This window comes from Coffea eugenioides, chromosome 5, assembly GCF_003713205.1.
Source record: "Coffea eugenioides isolate CCC68of chromosome 5, Ceug_1.0, whole genome shotgun sequence".
Taxonomy (NCBI): domain Eukaryota; kingdom Viridiplantae; phylum Streptophyta; class Magnoliopsida; order Gentianales; family Rubiaceae; genus Coffea; species Coffea eugenioides.
The window spans coordinates 42,175,553-42,200,910 of NC_040039.1; the positions used below are offsets into that span (position 1 = coordinate 42,175,553).

The 25,358-nt window shown below is 37.4% G+C and overlaps 1 protein-coding gene across 1 annotated transcript; it reads right to left on the reverse strand.

Moving 5' to 3' along the window:
- Positions 1-552: 552 nt before the first annotated feature.
- LOC113771701 (tricyclene synthase EBOS, chloroplastic-like) lies at positions 553-25,358 on the reverse strand. Its single transcript, XM_027316270.1, has 6 exons — positions 25,071-25,358; positions 2,246-2,301; positions 1,900-2,118; positions 1,676-1,814; positions 1,024-1,323; positions 553-900 (listed from the first exon to the last, which is right to left on the reverse strand). The coding sequence occupies exons 1-6, from the start codon at positions 25,356-25,358 to the stop codon at positions 553-555; spliced, it is 1,350 nt and encodes a 449-aa protein (XP_027172071.1).

Consider the following 25,358-nt stretch of genomic DNA (forward strand, 5'->3'; position numbering starts at 1 on the left):
GTACTGAACTCTTGTAATCTAGAAATGTCAATCGAGGATGCTAAGTAAAATTGATAGAAGTTATCCTTTCTACATATAATCTTCGTGTTTTTCCAACAAATAATTTTAGACATGAAATTTACGCCATTCTGAATAACTTGTAGTATTAATGAAAAATTTCATCCTATCACAAGTAATAAAATTAACATAAATTTATTTCCTAGAATTTCAATCTTTTTTTGTTTTTTTTTTTGAGCGATACTATTATAAGGTTATACAGAAATGGCTTGCTATTTTACTTGCAGCCTTCGTGATTAATCTTCCATAATTTATCATGTAGAACTTTTGAGCTAAAGGACAAGTATGAGGTGTCTTGTACTTAGTTACCCCTTAGATCATCATGATCACACGGCCTTATTTGTATTGTCATTTTTTCTCAAAATTTTTTTTATATTTTTCATGAACACATAATTTTTAAGTATCTTTTTATTTTACATATATTAAATTGTTACAGAACATTTTCTTACAAATATTTCAGAAAATAGCAATTCAAACGGGCAAAGTTTTTCATCTTTAGGACGAGGCAAGTAAACTTTTCCGTTCCGTGGTAGTATTTTGTGCTGTCTCCAACAACTGGATGGGTTCTAGGACCACTGAAAAGATGCGGTTTCTCGCTATAACGCCTGGAGAACTATGAGCATCTCCATACTGGTACTGGCAGAGAGCAATCCGAGCAAGGTCAACAGCAATTTCAGTGAAGTTTTCTTCAAAAGGTGATGGAGATATCAATTCTTTGTTCATCTTCATCCAGCATTCCTCAATCATTTGGCTTATGTGCTCTCCAGCAAGTTCCTCAGACTGGCCAGTTTCATGCATGTAACACGTGAGTGCATTTGTAACTTCACCTCTCTCTATCTCAGCCTGCAGACATATCAAGATTGTGTTTTCTAGTGTTGTTGCACTTAATGTATAAGAACTCGCGACAACTGCAATATTTGTGTCCTAATTCCTATGTTCATCAATGTAGTTGCATTTTTAACACACTTGATCCAATAGAATAAATGGAAATGCTATAGAACTCATTCGAGTAAATGCCTTAGTTGCGTACCGATAAGGTACTAAAATCATTGTAAAGGCGCAAAATTGCAAGATGCCATGATGATTATCCAAGCAATGTATGGCTTCCTTTGAGATCTTCTCAGTGACTAAGAAGTACGAGTGAACTAACAGAACAGCTCCAGAAGATGAAATCCATGCGTTTTGGATGTATTCGTCGAAGGTTGGAGTGACTTTTTCATGATTCCATTTAGCTTCCTGTAAGAATGATTTGCATAGATCTGCCCACTGAAAAGCAGAACAGAGATTAATTACATTATATGACTAATCAAGCTTTAAATCATACACATTCATAGTGCAACAGGAGAGAATGAATCAAGTTAATAAAATGAACTAGGCTAAACAAACATATTGTTATCTTCGTTAACTTGTCTAACTCAACTTGCACTTGGCTCGGTAAGTAAAAATTTTACCATTATATATTAGTTACTCGAGTGTTATTGAGCTTGAGAATGATGATCAAGTTGGAGTACAATCTTCATGTTTTCAATAAATTAAACAGACTTTTATTATCGTTCTTTGCTCAATTCAGATCAGTTACATACACAATAGAGTGAATTAAAGCTGAATCTTTACTTACTGCTTTGGTGAGGTGAGGGATGACCACCTCTCCTTGTTCCCGAAGAGTGTCGTAAGCCAACTCATTGACAGTGTTGTAAACAGCAAGGAAGAATAACTTCAAGTAGTCAGGAAGATCTTTTACAGCATCAAGATCCCATCTGAAACAGCAACATCGGGATTAGAAGAATAAGTATTACATCCAATTCACAGATAGGGAGAAAAGCAATCACAGAGAAAACAAACCTCACAACAGCTTCTGTGAGTTGCTCGAGTTCATGTAGAGAACCGTAAACATCATAAATATCATCAAGGACAGTGATGAGTGCAAGTGCTTTGGTTAGGCCTCTTCGACATTTACTATATTGAGGTTCAAACGCCATTCCAACTGTCCAAAAGAAACTTTCCATCAGCCTGTCTCTGGCAAAGCTCAATTTATCTGCCAAGCCTACAGCTTTCCACCACCTAAGAAATGTGACATCAATCAATTATATAGCAAATCCCAAATACTATGAAAAGACATATTTAGACTTCAAAGTTGGATCATTCTGATAAATCAGTTCCATTTTGATTATGTCTTTCTTCATCTTACCTCAACACGTCTTGGAGATCTCCTTGCAGCACAGACTGAACCATGTTGAAATCAAGCTTGGTGATAGGGATATAATTATGCATTTTATTTGTGGTTATTTGGTCTTAATTTTGGCAGTTTAGTATACAAAGTATTGGATTTCTGCTCATAATTAGTATTTGTGTTAATTACAGGCAATTAGTGTTGAAAGTGACGAAAGGGAGACAAAATCCAGAAGACTCTTGCCTCTAAGGCGTGGCCACGCCTTAGAAGGTGGACGAAACCGAAAGACGGACCATGGTCCACGTGAACCCGAAGCACTGGATTGGAACCTTGAAACAAAAGTTGTGGGCCTCCTAACCCTTTGAAGACGACTGGCGGCTACAAAAGGCGAAAAAGACCAAAAGAAAAGGGGATTGACGTTTTGTGATTTGGGGAGATTAGCTCTAGTTTTCTTATTTTTGTTCCCTAGCCGTCAGACGTCGGGAGACCTTTTCGTTTTCGCACTTGGTCTTGGATTTTTCTTCTCTCGGCTTTTGCTTTATCATTGTGAGTGGCTTAGCGGCCGCATTGTTTTTCACTTCGTCTTGGGTTCAGCAAAAACTTCATGAGAACTATGAATTGCTTCGTCGTTATGTGGCAAGGCTGAATCTTTTATCTAGTTGAGGAATAAATCAAGGATTGGAGCACCATAACTGTGAGATCGTTTTAATTGTTTTATTTTTGATTTATATGTTCATGGGTATTTGATTATTCTCTATTTTTCCCTGAGTTATTACTGTTTAGATTTATTGGATAATTAGGCCTGTTATTCGATTGTCTAAATAATTGATAGCCAATTAGGATGTTGGCGCGTCGCCTTTAAGTATCTTGATTAGTGGCAAACGAGACAATTTCACCGCCTCGCAAGCGGTTTAATTTGGATCGTGGGGATAATTAATCTAGCCTAAATAAACCCGCATGTGTGTTTGTCATCTAGAATTGGGTCTTTCTAATTCCTAATGCTGTGGCTACATTAAATCCTGTGAGCATTCCTGGGGTTGTCTAATCACAAGAGGGTAGTTTATGAGCGTCTCTTGACTACCATAAAATTAAGGAAAGATTGGTGGTTGGGTGCGTCGCTTGACCACTATAACCAGTTTATTCGTGAGTATATGAATTGTCCCTTGTATCTGTGATCAGTTGTGTGCTTCGGTGCCAAGATTAATTCCTTGACTAGGTTGTTTTAATTAATTGTTATTTGTGTAGTTTGGTTCCTGCTATCTTAATCAACTTTAAATTTCAGTTTTTATTCATTTTTAATTAGTTGGTACTACTGCTAAAAATCCCCCCCCCCATTTTCCTGTGTGATTTGCCTACCTGTTCCCTGAGGAGACGACCCTACTCACCACTATACTCATTCAGTTTTGGTAGTAGGTCTAATATAAATTTTATTTTTGGTGGTTTGACACCCACCAAATTTTGGCCCCGTTGCCGGGGAACTGGTGTATTAAGTGACTTATTGCACAGGCTTTAGTTTTTATTTCTATTTTTATTTTTATTTATTTTATGCCTCGATCTTCTCGTACAGGAGAATTAGAATTTGATCCAGAGATTGAGAAGACTGCAAGAAGGTTGACCAAGGAGGCAAAGTTGCGTAAGCAACAAGATTCAACGTCACCTTCAGAATCTAAGCAAGAGTTTGTTTCCAGTGATTCATCTAGTGAATCTGAAAAAGAAGAAGTGCATATTCCCCGAGTAGCAATGGCAGCCCCAAGAACTTTGAGGGAGTTGGCAACTCCTAACGTGAACCATCAGCCATTATGCATTACATTTCCTAACACGGAAGAGGCATTGGAGCTTAAATCTGGTCTTATTCACTTACTTCCTACTTTTCGTGGTATTGCAGGTGAAGACCCACATAAACACTTGAAGGAATTTCATGTGGTGTGCTCCACAATGAAACCTCAAGGAGTCACTGAGGACCACATCAAGTTGAGAGCCTTCCCTTTCTCTTTGGCGGATAAGGCTAAAGATTGGTTATTTTACCTGCCATCTGGATCCATCACTACGTGGGAAGAATTGAAGAGAAGATTCCTCGAGAAATTTTTCCCTGCCTCTAGAGCCGCCAATATAAGGAAAGAAATATGTGGAGTTAGGCAGGCAAATGGGGAAGTTCTATATGAGTACTGGGAGCGCTTTAAACAACTGTGTGCCAGCTGCCCGCATCATCAAATCCCTGATCAGCTCTTAATACAATATTTCTACGAGGGATTATCACCCATGGATAGGAGCATGTTAGATGCAGCCAGTGGCGGTGCTCTGGTTAACAAGACCACAGACGAAGCCACGTTATTGATCTCCACCATGGCTAAAAATTCCCAACAATTTGGAGTGAGAGCTGAGGGAGCAATAAGAAGGGTCAATGAAGTGAATCACTCTGACTTAGAGGGTAAACTATCTGAGCTTACCTCTCTGGTACGTCAAATGGCAAGGGGGCAATTACAATCTGTGAAGACTTGTGGTATCTGTGCTACTCCGGGACACATGACTGACATGTGTCCAACTCTCCAGGAGGATTCACCTGAACAAGCCAACATAGTGGGAGATTTTTCTGGACCACCTCCACGAAGGAATGATCCTTTTGCACCCACTTACAATCCAGGGTGGCGAAATCATCCTAACTTTAGCTATGCTTCAAAACCCCCTGGCTTTCAACAATATTTCCAGCCACGGCCACCAGTGCAACAACCATCCACTTCCAATTCAAACATGTCTCTTGAAGATATAGTGAAGTCACTGGCCCAAAGCACGAGTCAATTACAGCAAGAGGCTCAAAGATCTCAACAGGAGTCTCACAGATTTCAACAAGAGACTCGTGCTAGCATTAGGAATTTGGAAGTACAGATGTCTCAATTGGCAACTTCCATGAGCAACCTGGAAAATAGCAATAGAGGAAAGTTACCATCTCAAGTAATTCCTAATCCCAAGGAGAATGCCAGTGCAATGCAATTACGGAGTGGCAAGGAGGTACAGTCTCCTAGGCGTGCCCACGCCAAAGAAGAAGAAGTGCCCAGGAAGGGGGAAGAGGAAGATGAGAAACAATCCTCTGAAGTCTCAAAGAAAGTTGACATTCCTCCTTTTCCTGGCAGGTTTACAAGAGCCAAAAAGAAAGAATCTGAGCAAGAGATTTTGGACACCTTCAGGAAAGTGGAGATCAATATTCCTTTATTGGATGCTATTAGGCAATTGCCCAAATATGCTAAATTTTTGAAGGGCTTATGCACTAACCGCAATAAGTGGAGTCTGGATGACAAGGTGAAGGTGGGGGAGAATGTCTCAGCGATGTTTCAAAGGAAGTTGCCCCAGAAATGCAAGGATCCAGGTATGTTTACTATACCATGCATAATTGGCAATCAAAGAATTGAAAAAAGCATGCTTGACTTAGGTGCTTCAATAAATGTCATGCCTCTCTCAATTTTTAAAGTTTTGAATTTAGGACCCCTCAAAGAAACTAGGGTAATCATTCAACTAGCTGACAGGTCGAATGTCTACCCTGAGGGCCTAGTTGAAGATGTTCTAGTAAAGGTCAATGAATTCATTTTTCCTGTGGATTTTTACATTGTTGATATGAATGATGCATACTCTACTGATTCAGCAGTGATTCTTTTGGGTAGACCCTTCATGAGTACAGCAAGGACTAAAATAGATGTACATGAAGGGACTTTATCTGTGGAATTTGATGGAGAGAAGGTCACTTTTAATATTTTTGATGCAATGAAGCATCCTGAGGATACTGAGTCTGTAAATTTTGTTGGCATGACTAACACTATTGTGCAAGAGAATTTTGAACAGAATTTCATGGGGGACAAGTTGGACTTTGTCTTGCAACAAGGCAAGACCAATTTGGAAGTGGACGACATGGAGGAGGAGGAAGTCAAAGAAGCTATCATGTCCTTACATTCACTACATCCGCTTCCAGGCAGGTTTGAAAATTCTTTTCTACCATTACCCACTTCTAATGAAAGGATTCTACCTTCTGTTCAACAGGCACCTAATGTGGAATTGAAGGAACTGCCCCAGCATTTGAAATATGCTTACTTGGGAGATAACAAGACTTTGCCTGTAATCATTGCCAATGATTTAACTGCGTTGCAAGAAGAGAGGCTTCTACGGGTCTTACGGGAATTTAAACCAGCAATTGGATGGACGTTAGCAGACATCAAAGGCATCAATCCATCCATTTGCATGCATCACATCCTTTTGGAGTCGGACGTAAAACCCGTGAGAGAGTATCAACGCAAGCTCAATCCTGCAATGAAGGAGGTGGTGATGAAGGAGATTCTCAAGCTCTTAGAATTAGGAATTATTTTTCCTATTTTTGACAGCCAGTGGGTGAGTCCAGTCCATGTTGTTCCCAAGAAAACTGGAATCACGTTGGTGAAAAATGAAAAGAATGAGTTAGTGCCAATGAGATTGCAAAATGGGTGGAGAATGTGCATTGACTTTAGGAAGTTAAATGCCGCAACTCGGAAAGACCATTTTCCACTCCCATTTATTGATGAAATGCTTGAGAGGTTGGCAGGTAAGTGTTTCTTTTGCTTTTTAGATGGTTACTCTGGATATTATCAAATTATTGTTGCTCAAGAGGACCAACATAAAACTACTTTTACCTGCCCTTTTGGAACTTTTGCATATCGCCGTATGCCTTTTGGTTTGTGTAATGCTCCTGGAACATTTCAAAGATGCATGATGAGTATTTTCTCTGATATGATTGATAATTGCATTGAAATTTTCATGGATGATTTTACAGTATACGGTGATTCTTTTGATCAGTGCCTAGACCATTTAACAAAGGTTTTGAAAAGATGCATTAAAACAAACTTGGTTCTTAATTATGAAAAATGTCATTTCATGGTTAAGGAAGGCATAGTTTTGGGCCATGTTGTTTCATCAAGGGGTATTGAGGTAGATAAGGCTAAAATTGATTTGATCACTAGTCTACCTTACCCTACTAATGTCAAGGATATTCGTAGTTTTCTAGGCCATGCAGGTTTTTACAGGCGTTTCATAAAAGATTTTTCAAAAATTGCTCAACCATTGTCTCGCCTGCTTCAAAAGGAGGTGCCATTCAACTTTGAAGATGATTGCAAATTGTCCTTTGACACACTCAAGGGTATGTTGACCACGGCACCCATCATCCAACCCCCAGACTGGAAGCCACTACAAGAAAATTGCTCATCAGTGACAACACAAAGTCATCACAGAACATACAAATATCGTCACAAATATCTTTTATTGACGACTTTTTGATCGTCACAAAGTCGTCACTAAATCCCCGTCGGTAAAAGTAAACAGTGACTACCTAAAATGTCGTCACTAAATAGTTGTCATTAGTGACGACTTTAAGTAGATCATTTTTGACAAAATATCAAGTCGTCAATAAAACACTTCCAGATTGTCGTCACTAATGACAACTATTTAGTGATGACTTCAAATGTCGTCACTAAATAGTTGTCATTAGTGACGAAAATCCGGAAGTGTTTTATTGACGACTTGATCTTTTGTCAAAAATGCTCTACTTAAAGTCGTCACTAAAAAGCACCGAAAGCCATTGTATATAACTATTTTACTCACAACAATTGTCGTCACAAATGTAGCTTAGATTTAGTGACAATCTCTGTTGTGACAAGGAGTTTTTATTTTCTATTTTGTGACAACTTTGTTTTGTCATTAGATAATTTCTCAATAGCTTAATAATCATAATTTGGCCTGTAATCATTGCTAAATCATTGATTTTAAACAAATCATACAAATAAACATGAACGATTGATAACCAAAAGTATTTGCATTAGATTACATGGTAATAATATAGCATTCTCAAATGCCAAATTCAAGTGTACATTACCCAACTAATGCCTACAAAAATAACATTTGTCCAAAATATCACTTGTATATATGGTACATTTACAACAGCAATCACAGTTTAAGAAATTGAAGAACATCTAAATGAACCATTCCATGAGCAAAAGGCAATTTTGTCTTCAACATTCTTCAACCATAACCATAGATATCTTCCAAAAGCTAGTATGAATAGCATTTATCTGTCATAAAAGAGTAAAAGAAGTAGGTAAGGAAAGGAGTACAATAATAAAGAACAAGTAATGAGACTTAGATTATTAAGACAAAAATTACAATTCATTAAGAACCTCATATAATTTGGGCCCACATATTACAACACCAGCAAGAAGTTAGAAATCACAGTCCAATCTATACAAATACAACACTGCATAAGCTCAACTAAAGAGCTCTCTAAAACAGTTTTTTTTTATTTTCTTTCTTCTTCTTTAAATAGCTCAACTTATTGAACAATTAAATTGGACTCCCACAGTAATTATTGTTTAATCTTTATGCTTTTGGTTGTTTATATATTAAAACACAGAAAGCAACTTATTGTACGAGGTGTGAATACAGGAGGTACTAGCCCTCTTTGATTTTAGGAGTTTATGCTTCAAAAATCATGAAGGAAACGATGCCTCTGTAGGATTAAACTGTGCAAAGAGAATGAGCCATTTGCCTCACAATGTCAAAGTGAAGACCATCTAAACAGGTGAAACCAATCAAAGTTCACAAACGCCCCCTTTGCATTATATTCATTTCTTTCAAGTCACTACATAGGCAAAAAGAAGATTGCTATCCATGCATGGTCTGTCGCTTGTACTTGAAAATAATATACTATTGCAGATGAACAATCAGATTTTTACCTCTATTGATAAACTAACAGCACTATATACATGATACCTAGATATTTCCCAAAGAATAAGTTCAGATAACAATGATGCATAACATCAGCCCCAAAAAATGTTATTACACAACCATCAGCCCCATAACTATAACCATAAACTACACAACCATAACAAAAAATAGTCCACAATGATGGATAACATCAGCCCCAAAAAATGTTATCACCAGCTATTACCAAAAAATAGTCCACAATGACTACAAGTTACCAAAAACTACATATCAGCTATAACCATAACCATAAACTACACAACCATAACAAAAAACGGTCCACAATGATGCATAACATCAGCCCCAAAAAATGCTATTACCAGCTATTACCAAAAAATAGTCCACAGTGACCACAAGTTACCAAAAACTACAGATCAGCCATAACCATAACCATAAACTACACAACTATAACAAAAAATAGTCCACAATGATGCATAATATCAGCCCCAAAAAATGCTATTACCAGCTATTACCAAAAAACAGTCCACAGTGACCACAAGTTACCAAAAACTACAGATCACCTTCTCCAACTATGATAGCAGATTCTTACATTAGTAATTCTTAGCAGTTGATCTCTATCATCTTTAGGAAGCTTGCCCTATTTAGGTGCTTTCCACTTGCCATACTTTCAAATAACGCAGCTTGCCTCTGAAATGTATCGCTGAGCACCTTCTCTAACTAGTCTTCCACTTATTTCAGAAACAGTAATGTTCACATTTTTTCCAGCTTTCTTTTCATTTGATAGTGCAATATTACGCGTATATCCTCTTTTTCTTTTTAACATCACTTGGTCTAGTAGATACAAAGTAAACAAGACCATAAGTGCTAACAATAGCAGCCCTGGCAGTAATTAGTTAATTAGAGTAGAATTACACGTAAAACTGACATACCTGAACCGTTTGACTCAAGGTCTTGCATACTTTCAGTTTCATTGCTTTGACAACCAATAGTTTGATTAGATCCAACATGCTGTGAAGTAGGAGTTCCATCAGTTTGCATCCCAGCAGCTTCTTGTGATGTCATTCCATTGCCTGAAGATTTTTCAGCAATCTGTCTACTCTCAGCTTGTATCAATCTAAGGCATTTAAAGGAAGGTGAACAAACCATGTAAGAATTAAAATAAGTAGTGACTTGATTGCAAAAATTAAAGAAATTTGAGGGGGTCAAATTAATTAATTTTGGGCCATAGCGAAACAAGGGGAGACTTGGGGGGCCGAAGTGCAATTCTTGAAAGTTTTTCTTGCAAGTTCATGCAAAGTTACGAAGCTTATGCTTCTGCAATTTCCAGCTAACATCTCTGCTGCAATTTTCACTCAGGAGCTTTTGCAACCCCATGGAACTTTCGGCAAACAAGATTCATGCAGCACTTTGATCCATTTCCAATTAAACATGGCTAAAACCTAGTAACAATGAGATTCCTGGAAGACTCTCATGCAAGTTTCATGCAACAAAAGAAGACAAGAAGTTTTTGCAACTAATTTCTGTTAAAATTTCAGCGACCGAAAAATGAAAACTGCTGCACTTTACTTCTACCAGGTTTTCCTTGCCGCAAAACTTTGCAGTTTATCAAATTACTTTTTCAAATACAAGACATCAAGATCAAAACAGCAAGACTACCCTGTAGATTTTTAGCATGAACAACCAAGAACTAACATCAAAGGGATAAAATAAACTACCCTATATCAGCCCATAAGACTGCCTAGACAGGAATGTGCTAAGCAAGGGGGAATACAAGCAATGAAAGAAAGAAAAACAATGACAGCATGCCCCCTTGACGAATAGAAAATGCAGCCCTCTAGTCTTAAGAATATCAATGGAGTTACCCCAGTTTTATCAAGAGAAACAGATTTTTAAGACACAAAACTACCCAACCAAAGGAAAAAAACAGCCATGAAGGAGAGGTTCATGAGACAACGTGTATGACCTAAAAGCACCAAGACTAACCCAACTCTCAGTCGGGCATTTCATCGAACATCGGCTGGGCATCAAAATTTCAGCAACTTCTCACTCAATTGATGTAAATCAGCACCCAGAAGTTATTCAGAAAAATGAATATCTCAATCCAATCGAACCACAAAAACACGTATGTTCAGCAAGTTACAAGCAATTAACAAGAGAGTTGCAACAAATAAAACCACGGGAGACCCATCTTAAGGATGCAACACAAGAACAAAAGCAGCAAAAATTTTGGCAATTTGGACAAATAATCATCCTCTCCGAATGGTCTAAATGCTTGCTGCCATAGTACATCAGAAAGTTCACCTCCAAATTCCAACCAAAATTTACCCTCATACGAGTCTCCTCTCAATCAATTTCATATTACTAATTTGCTTTCATACCAAAGGAACATCACGCAAAAGGGAAACAGAACAGATGCTAAACAAACGGATGCCAAACAAAACCATCCGAATCTTTCAACAAGAACTCTCATCTCTTTCATGAAAATGAACTACTTTGACAAACGTGGACTGGCCGAATGTTATGCAAAAACGGAAATCAATTTGTCTTTTGAAGTTGTACTCTCAGTTGAGCATTTTGTCAAACAGGTTGGGGCATAAAGAATTTCTACGATTCTTTGTTCAATTAAAGCTAGAAGTGGCCCCCAAAAATTGTCCGAAACAAAAATTCAGTCCAATCAACCCCATAAAACATATACGGCCAAACAATTATGAATAATCACTGGAAAATTGCAAGAAAACTGATTCACCAGAGAATAATTTTAAGGTTGGAATTACCATACTCCTTCTGGGTGAATGTTTGCCGGTGATGGTGGAAATTTTCGGAGCTGACAGCAAATTGCAACTCCTCCGCTCGGCTTTTCCTTTTTCTTGCCCAAAAGCTTTTCCCTCTGTTTGTTTGTGTTGCTCAAGTGTTCCGTTGCTTTAACTCAGACCAAGTGTTCCGTTGCTTTTGTTTTCAGAATGTGTTCCGCTGCTTTGGTCTTTGCTTTGCTTTGGATATTGTTTTTGTTGCGCGGCACTTTCACTATGATTTGATCAAAATTTTGACTTCACTCATTTTCCCTCCATTTGATACAAAAAATCATGTTTTTTTTCTGGATTTGTAATATGGTTTGAACCATAGATTTTAATGCTATAGTATTATTCTTTATTTTTTAGCAAAAAATAAAAATTTTCATCAACATAGGTGGCAAAATTTGTTAATTTCATATAATTGAAAATGTACTTTTATAATTTGCTAATATTTTACACTAATTTCTTATAATTGCAGCACTAAAGAACATTATGTAATTGAAAATAATTAAACTCAAATTATATGGTTATAACATAGTTTCAATAAAAATAATCATTTTCCTAACATTTGAGACCAATCATCATGTTTTTTTTTATTTTTAATTTGGTTTGAAGCATAGATTAAACACAGACTTTCATTAAAAATAATCAAACGCTATTAATAAGACATTATTGTTAAGTCAAAATCAAAGAAAATTTAGTGATGACATAATGTTATCACTAATTTATTCAAGATTATAATGACAAGAAAAGTAGTCACTAATTAAATTGCTAGTTTTTAATATTGTCAATTGCTAGTTTTTAATACTTTTGTGAAAATATTGATAATGGTTGAGAAAATTTTGTTACATTACTGCAAGTGATAAATGTACTTTTGTTCTTTTTCAAACATTTATTTTAATGTTTAATTTTGTTTAAAACTATTGTACTAGTATAGATTTACAAGACAAAACTTAAGTTCTCAATAGTTAAAAAATTCATTACAGAGAAAACACAAGTAGTAGTTGCAAAATGTGTATAAATTACAGATATTTTAATGTGTATAAATTACAGTTTATTTTAATGTTTAATTTTGTTTGAAACTATTTTACTAGTATAGATTTGCAAGACATCGATTTATGGGTAATTTCTTTTTTTTTGCTTTCACATATTTAATTTATGTTAAATACAAAACCTACCAGTTTCCTTTTCATAAAAATATTAGTGCAACATTTTTTGAATTTTACTTACAAACATTTATGTATTTAATATAAATTAAATGATTCAGAGTGAAATGCCCATAAAGAGTAGAATATTTGTTCATGTAATGGAGGAAACTCACAAAGAGTTGGTACTTTATGGGGCATTTCTTTTTTTAAAAAAATTTAATTTATGTTGAAAAGATAACCTGCCAGTTTTCGTTTTGTAAGAAATCAGTGTAACACTTTTTGAATTTTACTTACAAACATTTATAAATTTATCATAAATTATATGTTTGAGAGTAAAATGCCCATAAAAAGTTGGTACTTTGAATAGATAATGCTCATTTGCCCATAAACTACACTCCCTGAAGGCTATTTTGTTAATTACTTTGTAGTACTTTGTTATTCCTTTGCTAATACTACTTGGCATGTAGTACAAAGGATAAATCTAGCATAAATTTCTTATTCCATTGATAAAAAGACCTACCTGCCTTATAACTATTGTAATGAAAGATATATCTTTAGAGTTTATAACAAATTATTACTTAAGTTTGAGAAAATTATAAAATATTTATGTTTATCAAGATACCATTCGCAATTTCCTAATAAAAAAATAGGGGCTAAATTGTAAAAGCTAGGGTGCCATAATAGAAATAATAAAATTGATGTATTACATATGGGGGTTAAATTGCAAAAGTTAGAGTGCCATAGTAGAATTAATGAAATTGGTGAATTACATATGGGGCTAAATTACAAAAGTTAGGGAGTAATAATAAAATTAAAGAAATCGGTGTACTACATATGAGGCTAAATTGTAAAAGTTAAGGTATCATAATGGAATTAATGGAATTTTTTACAACATTTGGGGCTAAATCGCAAAAGTTAGGGTGGCACAGTAGAATTAATGAAAGTGACTTAGAAATAAGTACTTTAAACAGTGACGATTAATTCTTGTCACTAAATCGGTAGAGTGACAGTGACGATATTAGAAGTTGTCACTATATAAATCATTTTAGTGACAACGTTTTTCAAGGTCGTCACTGAAAACTTAGTTGTTTTGAGCAATTATGACAACTTTCCTTGTCGTCACTAAACAACCACGTTTTGTGACGACTTTTATCGTCACTAGAAAATGTTGTCACTAATGACCATATTTCTTGCAATGTAGTTTGTGACGAAAATAACGGGTCGTCACTAAACATTTAGTTGCTTTTGATGCAATTGTGACAACTTTAGGAGTCACGACTAAAGAAACTCCTTTTGTGACGACTTATTGTCATCACTACAAAATGTTGTCACTAATAACTTTTTTTTTAGTGATCAGTGACGACAACAAAAAGTCGTCCATAAATAGGCCAAACAATAGTGATGATGTTCTTAATGTCGTCACTATTGTGTGTTCTAATACTCCCGCGCTCTTGCTAAATCTTGGCGGGAATTTACTAGTGACGATTTTTTTAAGTTGTCACAAATGAGTTGACTCCCATTAGAGATTTGTGACGAGTTAGAAAGTCGTCAATAAAGGATCCCCTTTTGTGACAACTTTTTTTCGTCACAGAGAAAAGTTGTCACTGATGACCAATTTTCTTGTAGTGAGCTATCCTTTGAGCTCATGTGTGACGCCAGTCAGTATGCCGTAGGAGTTGTGCTTGGACAGCGAAGTGGGAAGTGTAGTCACGTGATATACTATGCATCAAAAACATTGACACCAGCTCAATGCAACTACACCACCACGGAGAAGGAGCTTCTAGCCATTGTTTTCGCTTTTGAGAAATTTAGATCATATCTATTGGGGTCAAAAGTAACGGTTTACTCTGATCATGCAGCTTTGAAGTATCTCTTGTCAAAAAGGGAGTCCAAGCCAAGACTCATTCGTTGGGTGCTCTTGCTGCAAGAATTTGACTGGGAGATCAAGGATCGGAAAGGGGTGGATAATTCAGTAGCTGACCATTTGAGTAGGTTGATAAGAGAAGAGGAAGCAGTTCCCATATCTGAGGTATTTCCTGATGAACATCTTTTCTATCTCAAAGGTAAGGAACCTTGGTATGCAGATATTGTGAACTTTTTGGTCAGTCATAAATTCCCTATTGGCATGAGTAAGAGTAAGAGAGATAAGATAGTCCATGATTCTCGATACTATATTTGGGACGAGCCATATCTGTGGAAAATAGGCTCTGATCAAATTATTCGTAGATGTGTACCTGAAAGTGAAACTCCTTCTATCCTTACTCATTGTCATAATTATGCATGTGGTGGCCATTTTGGACCTAAGAGAACTGCTAGAAAAATCCTTGATTGTGGCTTTTATTGGGAAACATTGTTTCGTGATGCTTATACATTTTGTAAAAGTTGTGACAAATGTCAAAAATTTGGAAGTTTGTCTCATAGGGATGAAATGCCTCAAGTGCCTATGTTATTTTGTGAAGTGTTTGATGTTTGGGGTATGGACTTTATGGGACCTTTTCCTAACTCTTTTGGATTTTTGTATATTCTGTTAGCAGTTGACTATGTATCGAAATGGGTAGAAGCAAAGGCTACCCGGACTAATGATTCTCAAGTTGTTGTAGGATTTCTCAAATCTCACATTTTTAGTAGGTTCGGGGTGCCGAGAGCCATCATCAGTGATCAAGGTACCCATTTCTGCAATCGCACCATTGCAGCTCTCATGAGAAAATATGGAGTGCACCATCGTGTGAGTACAACATATCATCCTCAGACCAATGGGCAAGCTGAAGTCTCCAATCGAGAGATCAAGAGCATATTGGAGAAAACGGTTAACCCCAACCGTAAGGATTGGAGCTTGCGATTGGATGATGCTTTGTGGGCATATCGAACGACGTATAAAACGCCCATTGGAATGTCCCCATATAGGTTGGTGTTTGGTAAGATGTGTCATTTACCTGTGGCTATTGAGCATCGTACATTCTGGGCAGTCAAGCAATGCAATTTGCATGCGGATAGAGATGGCAAAGAGAGAAAGCTCCAACTCCAGGAGTTGGAGGAAATTCGTCTTGAAGCATATGACAATGCACGTTTGTACAAAGAGCGTACCAAGCAGTTTCATGACCGCCTATTGCGTGCGAAACACTTTTCTCCAGGACAAAAGGTACTCTTGTTCAATTCACGGTTGAAATTCATGCCAGGTAAGTTAAAATCTCGTTGGATTGGACCATATGTGGTAGCCAATGTTTTTCCCAATGGTGTGGTTGAAATCCAGAGTTTAGAGACTAATAAGAGTTTTACAGTTAATGGTCATCGTTTAAAACCTTTTGTTCATGTTTCAGACATTGGTACTGTGGAAGAGGTACACTTGATAGATCATATCTATGCCTAATTGCTCACTGAGGAGTCGTCTAGCCAAAGACGTTAAAGAAAGGCGCTTCTTGGGAGGCAACCCAAGGCCTCCATTTTTTGTTATAGTCCTCTTTCATTTTTCGTTGATTTTTGGTTGTTTTGTTTCATTGCCAGTGTTTTTGGTGTTGGGCAGGAGACTTGGATTTACAAGGCATGCCCACGCCCTATAAGTGATGCTGTTGAACATCGTAGAAATGCTTGGGCAGAAGACTCTGCCTTATAAGGCGTGGTCACGCCTTACAGCAACTCTAGTAAACTCTGGGGACATAGGCTTGGATTGAAGACTTCCGCTTCCATCTGAAGCAACGCTACACCACACTACCATCAGAGGCTCCACGCTGCCAGTCCCTGACACCTCCCCTACCATGGTGTTTTGCTGCAGTTTTTTATTCATTCAGGGAAGTTTTTTGCTCTCTTCACTTGACTTCAACTTTTCGTTCTTACATTGAGGACAATGTAGACTTTAGGTGTGGGGGGAGTAGTCTAGCTTTTCCTTCTTACTGCTTTCCCTTTTGCAAAAAAATAAAAAAATAAAAAAAAAAACTTTACCATGCCTTTTGGATTTTTATGGTTAGCCCTGATAAGCAATGGCTAAATTTTCAAATTTAACTATTGTTACGGTTTTAGATGATAATATGTTAAGTATGATATGATAACATTTTAGGATGTCTCTCTGGTAAATATTTGAGATTTTGTGACTCTTGCAATTTCTTTTGGTTAACTTTTCTAGGCATTGTAAATATTTTTCTGACATTTTTGTGTGAACTGGTTCAACTATTAATCTTAGTTCTCCATGTTAAGGAAATGAAGCAGGCTTGCATGGTTTTAATTTTACTTGGGTGTTTATTTGTGAATAACATTCGGCTATACTCCGCTGGTTATCATTGACTAGTAACCGGGGGTCTTCACCTAAAGTGTCGATTTTCGCGTCAAAAAGCAGCGATAACTATGAGTATATGGTCTTTAAGCGGTTAAAGTTGAGTAACCGGGCTCCTTCATTGGAGAGATGTCGGAGTTCGCGTCAAAAGACTTGAATGGCTCAAGACTTAGCACTTCCTTCAAGAAAAAGAAAAAAAAAAGGAAAAAGGAAAATGACGAGCATGAAAGTATGTGAATAATTATATTGCCTGCGGATCCATGAGTCTTTATGTTGAGATTTTGCTTAATAGTTAGACCAGTTATTAAAGAATGTTGGTTGGATATTTTCTATTCTTAGATTAGTTAGTCGGGATTTGAAAGAATCATTGGTTTTAAAAGCTAGTTGGAGAGTTATCTCGTAAAATTTGTCATTAGTACTTGACAGTTATCTAAATCATACATTGGCAATAGTTGCTTTGATTAATAGCCATTGTTTTGAATCCAACTGTTGCAAAAATGTTTGCTCGCTGGGTTGTGTATTTAAAGTTTGAAATGCCTGAGGACAAGCATTGTCTTGGTGTGGGGGAATTTGATAGGAATATAATTATGCACTTTATTTGTGGGTGTTTGGTCTTAATTTTGGCAGTTTAGTATGCAAAGTATTGGATTTCTGTTCATAATTAGTATTTGTGTTAATTACAGGCAATTAGTGTTGAAAGTGACAAAAGGGAGGCAAAATCCAGAAGACTCTTGCTTCTAAGGCGTGCCCACGCTAGACAATGCAGAGTTGCATGAAAAAGCCGGATTGCGGGTCCTATTCCTGGGGCCACCGCCTTTCCTTGGAGCCATACTTTAAAACTTACGTGGGATTAGGAAATAGAATGGGAAGAGGACTTTTTGGCAACACTTCAATAAGGGAAATAAGAAGAAGAACTTGGGAATTCTTTTCCAACAAAAATCCCACTTGGGAAAGCACGTGGGTGGCGGCGCAAGAATAAAAGAAGAAAACAGCAACAGACTAGGGATCATCTTCGTCTTGGACTTTTCTTCTCTCGGCTTTTGCTTTATCATTGTTAGTCGCTTAGCGGCCGCATTGTTTTTCACTTCGTCTTGGGTTCAGCAAAAACTTCATGAAAACTATGAATTGCTTCGTCGTTATGTGGCAAGGCTGAATCTTTTATCTAGTTGAGGAATAAATCAAGGATTGGAGCACCATAACTGTGAGATCGTTTTAATTGTTTTATTTTTGATTTATATGTTCATGGGTATTTGATTATTCTCTATTTTTCCCTGAGTTATTACTGTTTAGATTTATTGGATAATTAGGCCTGTTATTCGATTGTCTAAATAATTGATAGCCAATTAGGATGTTGGCGCGTCGCCTTTAAGTATCTTGATTAGTGGCAAACGAGACAATTTCACCGCCTCGCAAGCGGTTTAATTTGGATCGTGGGGATAATTAATCTAGCCTAAATAAACCCGCATGTGTGTTTGTCATCTAGAATTGGGTCTTTCTAATTCCTAATGCTGTGGCTACATTAAATCCTGTGAGCATTCCTGGGGTTGTCTAATCACAAGAGGGTTGACAGGTGCCGAACCTGTGCAATAATAATTACTAAAAAGTCCTAATTACCACCTCAATTAAATAATTATAAAACAAATCCAAGTACTGGAGCAGGGACCCTAGGTGTGCAATGGGTTACTTGATTCACCCTGTTCCCGAAGAGTTTGCTTGATCCGATATACCGGATTTGTCTATAAAAATACTAATTTTGCGTACAATGGCAAGTAGGGTCGATTCCACAGGGACTGGGGATAACTTATTTCTTTTAGAGTCCGAAGTATGGGGGGTTTCTGGAGAATATGGAATAACTAATTAACTAACTAATAAAACAACTAATAGAAATAAATAGAAAGTAATTAATAACCAATACGACTCTAACCAAAGGTACAACTTTTCAGATACGGTCCATTCAACTGATCATCGATGCAAAGATATTTCATCCATTTGTCACTAGGTTGGTTATAGTTATCAATAAGCTCTGACAACCAATTCTTCCTTACCTTTTCGACAGTCAAGGTACGACCATTGACTGCTTCTCTAACCAGATAACAACCCTAGGTACGACCGTAGGAATTTAATTACCCAATTGCATTAAAGCTAGAAGAACCCAACCCTAACCAATAAACACGCTAAGAGGGTTTATTTAAGCTAGATCTTACGTTTCCCCATCATAAAGCCAATTATGGTGGTTGCCACGAGGTGTTAACTAAATGAACAATTACGGATTCTATTTAATTAACGGGGCAGTAGACTATTAAATTAAATCAAATACCCGGCCGTTGATATTCAATTAATAAAATACCCATGAACAATTAATTCAGGAAACGCACGAATAGCAATAAATTGAGAGAAATAATGAAGATTCGATTAGATCTCACAGATGTGATGGACCGCGCCCTCGCGCCAACCTTTGGGTAGAGGGGGGGATTAGCCGCTCCTCATCGTGTCAATCCCGCGTGATTTAATTGAGTTCGTTCGATTATTTGCCGAAGAATTGGGGTCGCAATCACAAAGCAGAAAATCAACGCGAATTGTCTTAAGCAAGAGTAACAACTCAGGAGTCAAGCCGTACAAGACGAAAGCTAAAAGAAAGAAGAAATACGTCTGACTGAAAGAGAAGAAAAAGAAAACTCAAAACTAATCTAATTGCGGCCGACGGAGAGCAAAAGAATAAAATAAAAAGCGTCTGACTTCTGAAGCTAAAGCTAGGGTCTCCTCCCACTTTTTGAATCTTGCTTTTCTCTTTATAGCCGCCGCCCAAAAGAAAGTAAAGAAAGGAGACGTCTGGAGTAATTCATCTAACAAAAGCTATCCTTTTGGAGTTTTTATCCCATGCTTCTCGCGGTTCACGTGGACCGCAGTCCGGCTTTCGGTTTCGTCCACCTTTTAAGGCGTGGCCACGCCCTGAAATGAGAAGTCTTCTGGAAATTCACTTCAAGATATCATTTTTAATGCTAACCACCTACAATTCACACAAATATCAAATATGAGTGAAATTCCCTTTCTTAGCACCATGAATAGCCAAAATTAGAACAAGATGACAATGCAAAATGTGCCAAATAACTGGTCTATCAAATCCCCCCACACCTAGACAATGCTTGCCCTCAAGCATTTCCGAGCTCAGAAGTGCAACCGAAAGAGCAAAGGTCATGCAATAAGCTATACTAACACAAGCACCTTTGATCCCTGACAGTGTCGCCAAAATGAGAACACACCGGACAGGTTGTAATTCAAAGAAAATATATGAATACTAGGAACGCTCAAATCAACATCACAGAATGGCATTACCATAGGATTGCACATTTATCATATCTCCACCACTCAAAAGTGAACCAAACACATAAATCAAAGGGACTTTAATAGGGTTGTAATGGGGCTCAGGTGAAAGGCGGGTTAAGAAGGTATAGATAGGGGGGAAAGTGTCAAGAGAATGTCCGAAACTCACCAATAACCACAGTGCTTTATCGGAGGAGTTTCACTAACAAGGCAATTTTCATTTGCTGTACACCCTGTACAAGTGCCCCAAAATTTTTTCTCTTTCTTTCTTTTTTTTTTTTTTTTTTTTTTTTGAATACTGCTCGCAAGGCGTGGGCACGCCTTGTAGCCCAAAGTTCTCTGGTCAGTGGCCTTTTTCCAATTTCCCCTCCTTTACACAAGGATAGCATCATATAGCTCCTAATCTATCAGCACTTGCAACCCCATTTCTGTTTGCTTTGCACAAATGATGGAATTCAGGCATCCCTTGACAACACAGGGGTAAACAAGAAAGTTTAAAGAGGTCTTAGGTTAACAAACACGGATATCAACCAGAAACGAAGGACAAAAGCTCAAATTGGTTCACTATTGGGAGATAAGATGAGGGCTTGATTTTTTAGATAGTTGAAGAGGGTTAAATCCTAAATGCCCTTATCATTTCAAATGCATCCAATTCAACAAAAATGTGGCCTCGACATGCATAAACTAGCAAGTTCTAGAATGTCAATACCATGAGTGATACCCACTCAATCAAACAAAATAGAGCAAACAAGAATAATATGCTCAAGCAAGGCTCAAAAGCTCCCCAAAAGTTACAAGAATGGGTCAATTCCTGCATATTCAACATTCAACGACATTGCCAAGGGAAGCAAAATGCATAGCTAGTATATTTACCCACATACCTACGCACCTTGATTGTGTCATTTATCACAGCAACATGCTCCAGCATTAACAAGCATAGAAATAAACAAAAAGCCGACTAACTACAATGTTTTCTTTTTTTTTTCATTTTTTTCATTTTCTTCATTTTTTTTTGAGTAACAAAACAAAAAGAAATAATGGAAGCCACTCCCCCACACCTAAAACCTACATTGTCCTCAATGTAGAAAAGACAAAATAAAGTAATAGGAGGAAAGAAGAGAAACTTTCCTGGCTACCGAGAGGGTGCAGTGAGACACTAAGGCGGAGGAGGGTGAGACGGCTGCGTGCACAACGTGGAGTGGTGGCGATGGATGCAACACCAACAGGAAGGAGAAGGCTGAAGTTTCGTTTTCGGAAGGGTTGGAAGGCATGGGCACGCCTTGGAAGCTAGAGTCTTCTGACCATCAATTCCAAAGCTTCATTCCTTAGGCCTAATCAACTAGAGTGAGCATGTCCAACTGCCAGCTTCCTGCCACAAAACAACAATCCACTAAATGACACTAACACTTAATAAAAATTCCAAAAATATAAGAAAACTAAAAAAAAAGAATCCTTGGGTTGCCTCCCAAGTAGCGCCTTTCTTTAATGTCTTTGGCTAGACATCGTCATGTTTATTCACGGAGGATAAAATCGTGTAGCTCGTTTCAGTGCTTCATCTTCTATGTAATCCTGATAGCCCTCGTAAATAGAGTAATTCTTGAGTCCACGAGCTACGGTCTTCCATGGATTAGTAGATGGCGGCAAACAAACAAGTGATGACACTAAATCTTCAGTCACTCCTCCATCACGAGCACTTATTGGTTCGAGATATTTTGCCATCGCAACCCTTAACTTATTCCTGTCATGAAATTTAAAATCTTCTGGTATAATAAAATTAATTTCACCAACAGGAATTGAAAAATAAGAGTTAGAAAAATATTGATTAAGGAATGGAGGAGATGTCACCGCATTTGGAGATTGTTCACTAGATTCAATCATTTGAACAATTTGATATTGGGGTCTCATGTCTTGCATTTCAACTTTCTTTTCAACTGCATCTTTAGATCCTTCATCATGAGACTCTTGCAGTTTCATGTCATTTGTCAGGATAATTATACCCTCATCTTCCTCATGGTCGATAATAGTCGCTGAGGGCAATTCTTCACAAAATGGAGAAATCAATTTGCTCATTGCAGATGCCAATTCACGCCTTCCATCTTCCATCTCTTTAATTAACCTTTGTGTCTCCTGTTGAAATTGATGTGTCTCCTGTTGAATTTGATATGTGTTAGTAGCTATTAATTCAACTATTTCTTCAAGAGACATACCTGACATGGATGACGGTCCTTGAGACTCTAGCTGTTGAAAATCTATTGGCCTTTGTTCATAATTAAAAGTGGAATCATCCCACCATCCTTGCTCATACCCGTTTGAATAAGGGTCATGCCACGTTTGATATTGAGGTGGAAAATTCCCAAAAGTATCGATTGGAGTACTTCGACCATCTTGAAATGCAGGGCATATGTCGGGTGAAAAATTCGAAGCAAAATAAGCTCCACAATTTGCAACAGCCCATTGATCATTAGAAAAAGTATGAGTCTCATAACCCCTTGTAAAATTAAAATCCAGTCTATCACCAAAATACGGAATGTTAGCAGCCATAAAATATATACAAAAAAAAAATAAGAGAAAAATAAAAAAAATGAACTCAAAAAGAAACAAATTAATCAGGCACCAGTCCCCGGCAACGGCGCCAAAAATTGACAGGTGCCGAACCTGTGCAATAATAATTACTAAAAAGTCCTAATTACCACCTCAATTAAATAATTATAAAACAAATCCAAGTACTGGAGCAGGGACCCTAGGTGTGCAATGGGTTACTTGATTCACCCTGTTCCCGAAGAGTTTGCTTGATCCGATATACCGGATTTGTCTATAAAAATACTAATTTTGCGTACAATGGCAAGTAGGGTCGATTCCACAGGGACTGGGGATAACTTATTTCTTTTAGAGTCCGAAGTATGGGGGGTTTCTGGAGAATATGGAATAACTAATTAACTAACTAATAAAACAACTAATAGAAATAAATAGAAAGTAATTAATAACCAATACGACTCTAACCAAAGGTACAACTTTTCAGATACGGTCCATTCAACTGATCATCGATGCAAAGATATTTCATCCATTTGTCACTAGGTTGGTTATAGTTATCAATAAGCTCTGACAACCAATTCTTCCTTACCTTTTCGACAGTCAAGGTACGACCATTGACTGCTTCTCTAACCAGATAACAACCCTAGGTACGACCGTAGGAATTTAATTACCCAATTGCATTAAAGCTAGAAGAACCCAACCCTAACCAATAAACACGCTAAGAGGGTTTATTTAAGCTAGATCTTACGTTTCCCCATCATAAAGCCAATTATGGTGGTTGCCACGAGGTGTTAACTAAATGAACAATTACGGATTCTATTTAATTAACGGGGCAGTAGACTATTAAATTAAATCAAATACCCGGCCGTTGATATTCAATTAATAAAATACCCATGAACAATTAATTCAGGAAACGCACGAATAGCAATAAATTGAGAGAAATAATGAAGATTCGATTAGATCTCACAGATGTGATGGACCGCGCCCTCGCGCCAACCTTTGGGTAGAGGGGGGGATTAGCCGCTCCTCATCGTGTCAATCCCGCGTGATTTAATTGAGTTCGTTCGATTATTTGCCGAAGAATTGGGGTCGCAATCACAAAGCAGAAAATCAACGCGAATTGTCTTAAGCAAGAGTAACAACTCAGGAGTCAAGCCGTACAAGACGAAAGCTAAAAGAAAGAAGAAATACGTCTGACTGAAAGAGAAGAAAAAGAAAACTCAAAACTAATCTAATTGCGGCCGACGGAGAGCAAAAGAATAAAATAAAAAGCGTCTGACTTCTGAAGCTAAAGCTAGGGTCTCCTCCCACTTTTTGAATCTTGCTTTTCTCTTTATAGCCGCCGCCCAAAAGAAAGTAAAGAAAGGAGACGTCTGGAGTAATTCATCTAACAAAAGCTATCCTTTTGGAGTTTTTATCCCATGCTTCTCGCGGTTCACGTGGACCGCAGTCCGGCTTTCGGTTTCGTCCACCTTTTAAGGCGTGGCCACGCCCTGAAATGAGAAGTCTTCTGGAAATTCACTTCAAGATATCATTTTTAATGCTAACCACCTACAATTCACACAAATATCAAATATGAGTGAAATTCCCTTTCTTAGCACCATGAATAGCCAAAATTAGAACAAGATGACAATGCAAAATGTGCCAAATAACTGCTCTATCAAGGGTAGTTTATGAGCGTCTCTTGACTACCATAAAATTAAGGAAAGATTGGTGGTTGGGTGCGTCGCTTGACCACTATAACCAGTTTATTCGTGAGTATATGAATTGTCCCTTGTATCTGTGATCAGTTGTGTGCTTCGGTGCCAAGATTAATTCCTTGACTAGGTTGTTTTAATTAATTGTTATTTGTGTAGTTTGGTTCCTGCTATCTTAATCAACTTTAAATTTCAGTTTTTATTCCTTTTTAATTAGTTGGTACTACTGCTAAAAATCCCCCCCCATTTTCCTGTGTGATTTGCCTACCTGTTCCCTGAGGAGACGACCCTACTCACCACTATACTCATTCAGTTTTGGTAGTAGGTCTAATATAAATTTTATTTTTGGTGGTTTGACACCCACCACTTGGCCAATTCAAGCAGAATTTGATTTTTTCCATTTCTTTTGGCATATGTTTCAATATTCCACCTAGCTTCTAGCCTTCGCATTCTGTGGTGATATGGAAGTTCCAAGGCATGCTTTATTTCTTCAGACATGTTTGAATCAACCAACTCCTTCAAACTCTTGAGGTGTAAACTGGTGAATGATTTGGCTTCTTGTAATGTTTCGTCTCCTTCGTATGCAAGATGTGAAGCTTCATACAAGCTCAACATGCCTCGAACGTCCTTGGCAAGGCTTCTACCCAT

Coding starts and splice junctions, on each gene's coding strand:
- LOC113771701 (XM_027316270.1), bottom strand. CDS start 25,358: ATGGGTAGAAGCCTTGCCAAGGACGTTCGAGGCATGTTGAGCTTGTAT. Junction 1,815..1,899: donor CTCACAGAAGCTGTTGTGAG/GTTTGTTTTCTC, acceptor TTGCTGTTTCAG/ATGGGATCTTGATGCTGTAA. Junction 1,324..1,675: donor TCCCTCACCTCACCAAAGCA/GTAAGTAAAGAT, acceptor TCTGCTTTTCAG/TGGGCAGATCTATGCAAATC.